This window comes from Salvelinus sp. IW2-2015, linkage group LG5, assembly GCF_002910315.2.
Source record: "Salvelinus sp. IW2-2015 linkage group LG5, ASM291031v2, whole genome shotgun sequence".
In the NCBI taxonomy this organism is placed as follows: Eukaryota; Metazoa; Chordata; class Actinopteri; order Salmoniformes; family Salmonidae; genus Salvelinus; species Salvelinus sp. IW2-2015.
In genome coordinates, this window is record NC_036844.1 from 33,734,273 (window position 1) to 33,746,191 (window position 11,919).

General features: G+C 38.2%; 1 protein-coding gene across 1 annotated transcript; it reads left to right on the forward strand.

The window, feature by feature from the left end:
* The first annotated feature begins 6,866 nt into the window (after positions 1-6,866).
* LOC111963678 (uncharacterized) lies at positions 6,867-11,453 on the forward strand. Its single transcript, XM_023987190.2, has 4 exons — positions 6,867-6,950; positions 10,134-10,466; positions 10,937-11,074; positions 11,154-11,453. The coding sequence occupies exons 1-4, from the start codon at positions 6,890-6,892 to the stop codon at positions 11,336-11,338; spliced, it is 717 nt and encodes a 238-aa protein (XP_023842958.1). The 5' UTR covers positions 6,867-6,889; the 3' UTR covers positions 11,339-11,453.
* Positions 11,454-11,919: the final 466 nt, after the last annotated feature.

The following is an 11,919-nucleotide window of genomic DNA, read 5'->3' on the forward strand; positions in this document are numbered from 1 at the left end:
ACATAACATGGTTTAGCAGATGTAATGCGAGTGTAGCGAAATGCTTGTGCTTCTAGTTCGACAATGCAGTAATAACAACAAGTAATCTAACCTAACAATTCAACAACTACTACCTTATACACACAAGTGTAAAGGGATAAAGAATATGTACATAAAGATATATGAATGAGTGATGGTACAGAACGGCATAGGCAAGATGCAGTAGATGGTATAGAGTACGGTATATCATATGAGATGAGTACTATAGGGTATGTAAACATAAAGTGGCATAGTTTAAAGTGGCTAGTGGTACATGTATTACATAAAGATGGCAGAGATGCGTAGATGATATAGAGTACAGTATATACATATACAGATGGGTAATGTAGGGTATGTAAACATTATATTAAGTGGCATTGTTTAAAGTGGCTAGTGGTACATTTTTACATAATTTCCATCAATTCCCATTTTTAAAGTGCTGGAGTTGAGTCAGTATGTTGGCAGCGGCCGCTAAATGTTAGTGGTGGCTGTTTAACAGTCTGATGGCCTTGAGATAGAAGCTGTTTTTCAGTCTCTCGGTCCCTGCTTTGATGCACCTGTACTGACCTCGCCTTCTGGATGATAGCGGGGTGAACAGGCAGTGGCTTGGGTGGTTGTTGTCCTTGATGATCTTTATGGCCTTCCTGTGACATCGGGTGGTGTAGGTGTCCTGGAGGGCAGGTAGTTTGCCCCCGGTGATGCGTTCTGCAGACCTCACTACCCTCTGGAGAGCCTTACGGTTGTGGGCGGAGCAGTTGCCGTACCAGGCGGTGATACAGCCGACAGGATGCTCTCGATTGTGCATCTGTAGAAGTTTGTGAGTGCTTTTGGTGACAAGCCGAATTTCTTCAGCCTCCTGAGGTTGAAGAGGCGCTGCTGCGCCTTCTTCACAACGCTGTCTGTGTGGGTGGACCAATTCAGTTTGTCCGTGATGTTACACGAGGAACTTAAAACTTTCCACCTTCCACTACTGACCCGTCGATGTGGATGTGTTGAACAGGTATATTTAACATGGGTACTCAAATCTAATTTCATTAGTCACATACACAGCAGGTATAAAATGTGCAGTTATATGCTTATTTGTTAACTCCCTCAAAAATGCTCTCTCAACCATGCTCCCTTTTCAATGCTCCCTCAACAATTCTCCCTTATCAATGCTCCCTCAACAATGGTCCCTCAACAATGCAATACATTAATATTAATAATAACATTAAAAGTCCAGTCAGAAATAACAAGTAATAGTAATAGTAACATAAATATGTACATAATTGAGCATAATACTGTATGTGGGAGAGCATCAAATCACTTCTTTAGGTTCTTCCAATGAGGACTGAGGGTATATACCATATATCTTCCTCACTTTTTATTGTTGTCAATACAAACCCCCTCTTGCTTGTTAGAGCAGTTGAACTTACTTGCAGCGGACAGTGTAAACTACAGTATTCTGCCTACTTCAGAGTAAGAAGCAATTTACAAAAGACCACTAACACTGCCCAGGATTTTTTGCAATAAGTTAGATTGGTGTTTTTATACTAAATAGTGTGTTCTTCTGATATAGATTTGTTGTGGATTAAAAAAACGACAATTATTTTTTGTGACTTTGTTTTATTGATGTCCTATTCCCTCTATTTCGTCACTCTCCAGTGTTAACATCACTGTTTATTGCATGCAAGTGTATAAATGAGAATTGGATCTCTCTGCTTGTGTTTCTAGTTCTCATTATGGTACTGTATAGGAGGACAGCATATCGTAGGATTTATATTATTCTGGATATGTGACGCTTTCTTTATATTATCCTGGAAATGTGACGCTTTCTTTCTTTTGAGGCATGCAAGTTTGTAATGTGCCGAAGTAGATGTGTGTATGTGTTTAATTGTTTTAATCTAAAGGGTCAAAATCGTAATTTGCTATTATTATATAACATACTGTGAATGTGGGTCTGTAAATCAAAACATATTATGTAAAGGTATTGTAAGTTTTACAGTGTTTTAAGTTATCAGAGTTTTAGTAACGTGATCTAMACGTCTTCAATCGTAGTATTATTTGAAATTATTGATTTGATTATGAAGACACTTTACTGTCGCTGCTTTTTTAAACTTTGACATTATGGTCAAAGTGTAAGGCAACTTGCTGTCCCTAAAGCTACTTCAGGCTCTGCTCAAACGCTACAACCCAACCTGAGTTCTTCATTCTGACACTTCTGGTCTCTTGCCCCTCCCACCACTTCGGGAGGGGAACTCCCAGTCAACCCAGGGAGGGGTGGCACCAGCCGTGACTAAGCATTGTTAGTGTCAGTTATTTATTTATTTATTTTACCTTTATTAAATTAGGCAAGTCAGTTAAGAACAAATTCTTATTTTCAATGACGGCCTAGGAACAGTGGGTTAACTGCCTTGTTCAAGGGCAGAACAACATATTTTTACCTTGTCAGCTCAGGGATTCAACATTGCAACCTTTCGGTTGCAAGTCCAATGCTCTAACCACTAGGCTGCCTGCCACCCCATGTCCGCAGGCAGAGTATATAGTACTCTGCATTGTCTGTAAAGAATAATCTCTCAGCAACACACACTTCGGAGCGTGCGGTTGATGTCTTCATTATTGCAATAATTAATAGATATTAAATAAAGATGATTGTTTGAAGAAATTACAAAGTCTTTCTCATACAATTAGAATATTCCACTACACTTTGAACGTTTCTTCAAGGCCAGTCGCAAAAACAATCAAGCGCTATGATGAAACAGGCTCTCATGACAACCGCCACAGGAAAGGAAGACCCAAAGTTATCTCTGCTGCAGAGGATAAGTTCATTAGAGTTACCAGCCTCAGTAATTGCAGCCGAAATAAATGCTTCACAGAGTTCAAGTAACAGACGCATCTCAACATCAACTGTTCAGAGGAGACTGTGTGAATCAGGCCTTCATGGTCGAATTGCAAAGGACGAACTGCAAAGAAACCACTACTAAAGGACACTAATAAGAAGAGACTTGCTTGGGTCAAGAAACACAATCAATGGACACTAGACCAGTGGAAATCTGTTCTTTGGTCTGATGAGTTCAAATGTGAGATTTTGGGTTCCAACCGCTGGGTCTTTGTGAGACGCAGAGTAGGTGAACGGATGATCTCTACATGTGTAGTTCCCACCGTGAAACATAGTGACACTGTCAGTGTCAAATTTATTTAGAATTCAAGGCACACTTAACCAGCATGGCTATCACAGCATTCTGTAATGATACGCCATCCCATCTGGTTTGCGCATAGCGGGACTATCATTTGTTATCAACAGGACAATGACCCAACACACCTCCAGGCTGTGTAAGGGCTATTTGACTAAAGAGAGTGATGGAGTGCTGCATCAGATGATCTGGCCTCCACAATCACCCGACCTCAACCCAATTGAGATGGTTTGGGATGAGTTGGACCGCAGAGTGAAGGAAAAGGAGCCTACAAGTGCTCATCATATGTGGGAACTCATTCAAGACTGTTGAAAAAGCATTCCAGTTGAAGCTGTTTGAGAGAATGCCAAGAATGTGCAAAGTTGTCAGAAAGGCAAAGGGTGGCTACATTGAAGAATCACAAGTATAACATATATTATTATTTTTAAAAATTAAAAATAAAATTTATTTAACCAGGTAGGCCAGTTGAAAACAAGTTCTCATTTACAACTGCGACCTGGCCAAGATAAAGCAAAGCAGTGCGACAAAAAACAACACAGAGTTACACATAAACAAATGTACAATCAATAACATAATAGAAAAATATATGTACAGTGTGTGCAAATGTAGAGGAGTAGGGAGGTAAGACAATAAATAGTCCATAGAGGCAAAATAATTACAATTTAGCATTAACACTGGAGTGATAGATGTGCAGATGATGATGTGCAAGTAGAGATACTAGGGTGCAAAAGAGCATAAACATATTTTTGATTTGTTTATTAATAATTTTGGTTACTACATAATTGCATATGTGTTATTTAATGGTCTTCACTATTATTCTACAATGTAAAAAACTGTACAAATAAAGAAAAACCCTTGAATGACAAGGTGTGTCCAAACTTTTGACTGGTACTGTCACGCCCTGACCTTAGAGATCCTTATTTATTCTCTATGTTTGGTTAGGTCAGGGTGTGACTCGGGTGGGAAAATCTGTGTTTTCTATTTCTTTGTGTTTTTGGCTGAGTATGGTTCCCAATCAGAGGCAGCTGTCTATCGTTGTCTCTGATTGGGGATCATATATAGGTTGTCATTTTCCGTTTGGGTTTTGTGGGGAGTTATTTTCTGTTTAGCTGTTTTGTTGCCTGACAGAACTGTGCGCTTTCGTTTTTTCTACTTTGTTATTTTGTTGTGGTGTTCAGTTTATTAAAAATCATAAACGCCGACCACGCTGCACCTTGGTCTCCTTCTTCATCCAACGACACACGTTACAGGTACTGTATGTATGTGTACAGTGCCTTTGGAAAGTGTTCAGACCCCTTGACCTTTTCCACATTTTGTTAATAAGTTAGACTTATTCTAAAATTGATGAAAATAAATAAATAATACCCAGCAATCTACACAAAATACCCCATCATGACAAAGCAAAAACAGCTATTTAGAGATATATATATTTATTTTTTAACCTTTATTTAACTAGGCAAGTCAGTTAAGAACAAATTCTTATTTTCAATGACAGCCTAGGAACAGTGGGTTACTGCCTTGTTCAGGGGCAGATAGACAGATACCTTTACATATTATAAACGACAGATACCTTTACCTTGTCAGCTCGGGGATGCGATCTTGCAACATTCTGGTTAATAGACCAACACTCTAACCACTAGGCTACCTGCCGCCCCATATGATCTGGCCCCCACAATCACAATCACTTATTAACGTAAAAGTTTCACAGACCCTTTGCTATGAGACTCGAAATTGAGCTCAGTTGAATCCTGTTTTCATTGATCATCCTTGAGATGTTTCTACAACTTGATTGGAGTCCGTCTGTGGTAAATTCAATTGATTGGACATGATTTAGAAAGGCACACACATGTCTATTTAAGGTCCCACAGAGGACAGTGCATGTTAGAGCAAAAACCAAGCCAATAATCAAAGGAATTGTCCATAGAGCTCCGAGACAGGATTGTGTCGAGGCACAGATTTAGGGAAGGGTTTGCATTGAAGGTCCCAAAGAACACAGTGGCCGCCACCATTCTTAAATGTAAGAAGTTTTGAACCACCAAGACTRTTCCTAGAGCTGGCCGTCCGGCCAAACTGAGCAATTGGGGGAGAAGGGCCTTGGTAAGTGTGGTTACCAAGAACCTGATGGTCACTCTGACAGAGGTCTAGAGTTTCTCTGTGGAGATGGGAGAACCTTCCAGAAGGTCAATCATCTCTGCAGCACTCCACCAATCAGGCCTTTATGGTAGAGAGGCCTGACGGAAGCCACTTCTCAGGCACATGATAGCTCACTTGGAGTTTGCCAAACGATACCTAAAGACTCTCAGACCATGAGAAACAAGAGTCTCTGTTCTGATGAAAACAAGATTGAACTCTTTGTCCTGAATGCCAAGCGTCTCGTCTGGAGGAAACCTGGCACCATCCCTACGGTGAAGTATGGTGGTGGCAGCATCATGCTGTGGGGATATCTTTCAGCGGCAGGGACTGGGAGACTAGTCAGGATCAAAGCAAAGGTGAACAGAGCAAAGTACACAGAGATCCTTGATGATAACCTGCTCCGGAGTGCTCAAGACCTCAGGCTGCGGCAAAGGTTCACCTTCTAACAGGACAACAACCCTAAGCACACAGCCAAGACAACGCAGGAGTGGCTTCGGGACAAGTCTTGAATGGCCCAGCCAGATTCTGGACTTGAACCCGAAAGAACATCTCTGGAGAGACCTGAAAATATTTGTGCTGCAACGCTCCCCATCCAACCTGACAGAGCTAGAGAGGATCTACAGAGAAGAATGGGAGAAACTCTCCAGATACAGGTGTGCCAAGATTGTTGCGTCATACCCAAGAAGACTTGAGGCTGTAATCGCTGGCAAAGGTGCTTCAACAATGTACTGAGTAAAGGGTCTGAATGGTTACGTAAATGTGATATCAGTTTTTTTTATACATTTGCAAAAATATTATAAAAACCTGCTTTTGGTTTGTCGTTATGGGGTATTGTGAGTAGATTGATGAAAAAAACGATTTGATCCATTTTAGGATACGGCTCTAACATAACAAAACGTGTAAAAAGTCAAGGGGTCTGAATACTTTCAGGAAGCACTGTATACATAGAAACACTCCAAGTTACTATAAATTGCATGTATTGGATCAGAGAATTTAATTGGCTTATGATTATTTTATTATCTTAATTCCATTGTAGTTAATAAGGATTAAAGTTAGTGACCTTTTAATTATGTTCCTTGGATTATATTTTAGATATGTAACTTCTTACGGCTGAAATCCCGTTAACGGGATCGATTTGACAACAGCCAGTGGAAGTGCAGGGCGCCAAATTCCTCAAACATACAAGTTCTGTATTACACACCATTTTAAAGATAAACTCGTTGTTAATTGACTCTATTCATCCACCTCACCTGTGTACAATCATCATTAAATAATATGGTAGTAAATGCCTAACAACAAGTTAAGTGGAATAAAATATGAAGTTTGCAAGCTGGCACAGTATACTTGTGGTTTTCTGTTCACACTAGGTATGCACTGCTTTCAAAAGTGGCAAAGTATGTTTGTCACCCTGACAACCACGTACATTGTCTTCTCTACAAGCCTGTCTTTCATTTGTCGAGTATCACCACATTATGATCCGTTCACGTGATTTCACTCAGTATTTATGGTAGTGCTCCCGTGAGACTTCTGCTAAATGTCACTCGTCTTGTGCAGCCTGAAGAGAAATGGATCCTGTGATTACTATAGTTCTGGTGGTGGCAGCAGCAGTAGCAGCAGCAGTACAAGGTGAGACATGATATTACACAGAACAGAGGCCTAGACAAGACTTAATAAGACACAAACAACAATGATGCTAATATTTGAACGTGTTCTGCTTATCCAATTTACATTTATTAGATAATATAGTTACCAAATGTACACACAATAATAATAATAATCAGTCCATATATATACACGAGTGGGTCCACTAATAACAAGTGTAAGATAAATAATCAAGAACTGAGATATATAAAATGTTTGCTTTGCAAAAGTGTGAATATTTTGTATTGCGCTATCATTATATTTTGCACCTTCAGACTTACATTAATGCATCACAGACATACACTTACATACTTGATACGAAACCGATTAACTAGCCTGCTATTATTGGTGTATTCGCTAAGTCTTGGGGTCTTTGAAAATATCTATCATAATTGATCAAGCCTACAAGCAATACAAAACTCTATTATTATGGTGGGATATTATAATACGGTTTTAAATACCTCAATGGACCGTAAAGGAAATCACACTACAATCTATCACCCTCATGCATTTAAGGAAATCACGTATATCATGGATATATTGGAACTAGTGGATATATGGAGGCTTACATATCCTGACCTAGTGAGATATACATAGCGGAGGCTCAGTCAAGCTAGTCGTCTTGACTACTTTCTTATGTAATTCTTGTTCTCACAAAAAGTTTAAAAAGTGTTGATAGGGGATAGAATGCAGTCTGACCATCAAATYATTGGCATWCACATTACTCTTACAGAATTTCCATGTGGGTTAGGATATTGGACATTTTTATCAAAGCCTATTTGATAATAACTTGTTTTTAACTAGAACAGAAGAATGAGGAACTGACTTCTTCTGACATAACATACTGAGGGTACAGCAGATCCCCTTATTGTATGGGACACTTTTAAATGTGCCTTTAGAGGGCATGCAATTCAATACTCATCTTTAAAACAAAAGCAATTTAGGTCAAKAGAGTTCATATTAACAAAGTAAATGGAAGTACCATTTGTACAGATATATAGCAATACAAACTGTACCATAGAGGCACAGAATAAGTTAGAGGAAATACTAAGAGAGATGGAGGAACCTATTCAAGAAAGATCAAGTGTATTATATTATAAAAATATATTGGGGAAAATGCACCAAATTATTTTTGATCTTCAACATGGACTTGCAGATACCTGTTACAAATGACATTCACCCATCAATATTTTGAAGGAGGAAGCAAAGTACTTTAAGTACTGTCTCACATGTTTTCATTTCAGTCTCCTCCATCTCCACTAACTGAACTTAATTGTATGGATTTTTTTATTTATTAATGATGTAAAATTAACATCTGTACAGAAAGACTAATGTGAAGGCCAAATTTGAGAGCAGGAACTTCTTGATGCAATTAAAGCCTTTAAGACTGGGAAAACTCCAGYGCTGGATGGAATACCAGTTGAGGTATACTAATCTGTTTTTGATGTACTCAAAGGACCATTATTGTATGTTTTAACCACTCCAATAAAAATGGTAGATTATCAGATACTCAACAAGGTCTGATTGAATTATTACTGAAACAGGACCCAAATGGTAAATATAAAGATCAAGTAAATAAAAAAAAATTGGAGGACCCTTACTCTTCAGTGTTGTGATGCAAAAATTAGATTAAAAGGAATAGTGCGTAGAATTGAAAAGGTATTGTCGGATATTATTAATTCGAGTCACACAGGTTTTTAACATGGACGATACATTGGAGATAATATTAGACAAGTCCTGGAAACGATAGAACACTATGAACAATCTGGGAAACAAGGCCCGATATTCACAGCTGACTTTGAAAAGGCTTTTGATAAAGTACGACTGCAATTTATATATAAAAGCCTGGAAAATTTCAATTTTTMAGAATCTCTTATACAATGGGTTAAAGTTATGTATAGTGTAAAATAGTAAATAATGGCTACTTCTCTGAAAGTATTTGACTGTCATGAGGACTAAAACAAGGCTGTCCACTATCGGCATATCTATTTATTATGGCAATCGAAATGTTTGTTATTAAAATCAGATCCAAAAATAATATCAAGGAGCTAGAAATCCAGGGTTTGAAAACCGAGGTATAAATTGTACGCTAATGATTCATGTTTTCTTTTAAATCCACAATATGGATCCCTCCACAGCCTCATAGAGGATCTAGATACTTTTTCTAACCTCTCTGGATTACAACCAAATTATGATAAGTGATTCACAAAAAAAATGATCTCACTACAATGCGTTACTTGGAGATTATTCCACATGATAGGGGCCTGGTAAGAAAATACAGATTTACCCAACTCTGTGGATACACGTGGAGTCTCCATCATTAACCAACCCTGTGATCTCCTATTGTAATCTGAGTTTCTATATTTCAACAATGATGTTAAGTAAATTGGTAGTTTATTGACTAAGGCTTTATAAACAAAAACAGGATAAGGAAGTGACCTACGTGTTTTTAGTGAGGTCCAATTAACTTTATGATAAAGGATACAGTGGTGTCAAAACTGTCAGATGTTATAAAACAAAGTGTTCTATGATAAATTGTGTCCAAGGGCTTCAAAACACTGGTAGCTGCATTCATGTATGTAATATCACCATAATCTATAACAGGAATAAACGTCGACTGAATTCTGTTCCTATAGAAGAAGCCCAACTTAATTCTTAATTTCTTGACTCACTCYTCAACATGCTTTTTAAAAAGATAGCTTTGAGTCAATCCAGAAAAAAAATACGTCGCTCTTTGTGGAWAAATCACCCTGATTTACTCTTTAGTCATATCTCAGTTGACCTATTTGTTTATGGCCTTGTCTACACAAACCGATAAAAAAAATTACATTATTTGAGCAAAAAAGATTCAACTTTATTTGAAGCGGCAAGCAAGACAAAATAAAACGGGCCTATTCATACAATGAATATCAATTCGGACTGAAAAATTATTACATATTCAAGCATTAGACCTTTCACTAAAGACTTTAGTCATACAAAAGTTATACTTAAATCCAAACTGTTTCTCTAGCAGATTAGTAAAAATGTCTCCCATGTTCAAGAATGGCCTGTTGCTGTCCCCTGGGGGAATGGAGTGTGGAATTGTATGCTGTATAGTGTTTGTCTATGTCCCTACACTAACCTTGTCCCCATATCATAACATGCTGACCTAAGATCATTGCTCCACAGTTAGTGCCGTGGCCTGTAATCTCTCTCACAAGAATGGAACTCATCAATGCTATGGGGCTCTGGGAGAATCTTTGTCCATACAGCTGGCTGCAGACAGCAGTAATGAAGAAATAACATTTAAAAAAGATCTTACTCGTAGTCTGCACTTCAAAACTGGAGAAGACTGGAGATCTAAATTGCATCAGAATTATGTGAATCGCTCTGAGTTCTTTAACAATGGAACATTCAGACTGGACAGAGTTATAGAGGAAGACAGTGGAGATTATCAATTGGAAACATATAATTCAGAGGGAGCAGTGTTGCGCAAAGTCAACATGCTACTTGAGATACAAGGTACAGAACCTTTCTGTTTTTTTGTTTGGCCTAAATACTTCATGAATCCTTTTCTTGGTGAGGAGTATTTCAGAAAGGTCACCAGAATGTCAGTATTTCAATATGTTTGTACTGTAGGACTTGGCAGCAGAGAAGGTATATTGTTAAATCATACAATACTTTAGATATAATATTTGCATGAATGGCCAGAATCTGACCAGGAGTGTAGCCTATGACCACTACCAGAGCAGTGTCATCATACTGAAGAGTGATGTGACAGGAACTCTGACCTGTATGGTTCAGAATAAAGTTAGCAGCAGCAATTTCACTATTCATCTACTGGCCTGCCCAGGTAATGTCAGGACAGTTTCCTTCCCACAATGTAAGAATTCAAATGAATTTGACTTGCCCGATAAGATCATTTTATTGATTGGTTATTGTTGACACTGTTGATTAATCCTACTCTCAGAATTCTGTTTGTCTCTTCCCAGTTTTCTCCTCCCAGTTTCGTTTTGTAATTGTGACAGTAGCTATAGCTCTAGCTGTTGGATCTCTTGCCCTACTTCATGCGGTGTTTGTTGGCGTAAACCGTCTCTGTGGGAAACTGAGATTTGGACAAACTACTTCAGGTAAAATTAAGTCATGTTTGTTTCATGGCCAGAATCACCACCTGCTGTTTTATTGGTCTTCTAACCAGTCTTTCCRCAGGTTGCTCTAATGATGAGGGTGCTGCTGTTGTATACACTGAAGTATTCAATAAAAGAAAGAGAGTAGTCAACCAGAAAGCTACAGAGATGGTGGAGTATGGAGAAGTCAAAATGGCTGCCAGTCTTAATGAGGAAGAAAGCCCCAAGAATCAGGGGGACTTGGAAATGACAACCAACCAGACATAAGACACATCTTTTCTGACAACTTTCGGCAGGACTTAGTAGAAACCAAAAATGTGGGACTGTATTACTCCCTTGTATATGTTTGTGTTGTCATTTAAGTCTATGTAAATGTCTATTCCTTCAAATGAAGGTATAGACATTGAACTTTAGCCCTTTGAACTTTAGCCCTTTCAACCATACCTATAAACCAAATGGAGGGACGTTGATCTGAAACAAAAGATGACTGTTACATATCTTAATTTTATGATTGTGTGATGTTTTCAGTGTTTGGGATCTTTTGCAATATTGTYTGTTTGCCATCCATTCTCCTTCATTTGCTGCTGACTTGGCTGTGTACTTTATTTGGCAATGTCAGAGTGTTAAATGGTAAATGTAAGAGAGAAACATTGATGAACATGATAGCTTATCTTCCTTGCAATATCATTCTTATTAAACTTGAAAGGCTATTTTACAAGGATGACATCTTATCAGATGTAAATATAATTGAATAAATACATTTGTTTGATAAATAATCTACCTCAGTTTCTCCTTTGAGTAACAGCATACACAAACTGCAAGAAAAGTTTTCCCACATGCAACAAGTA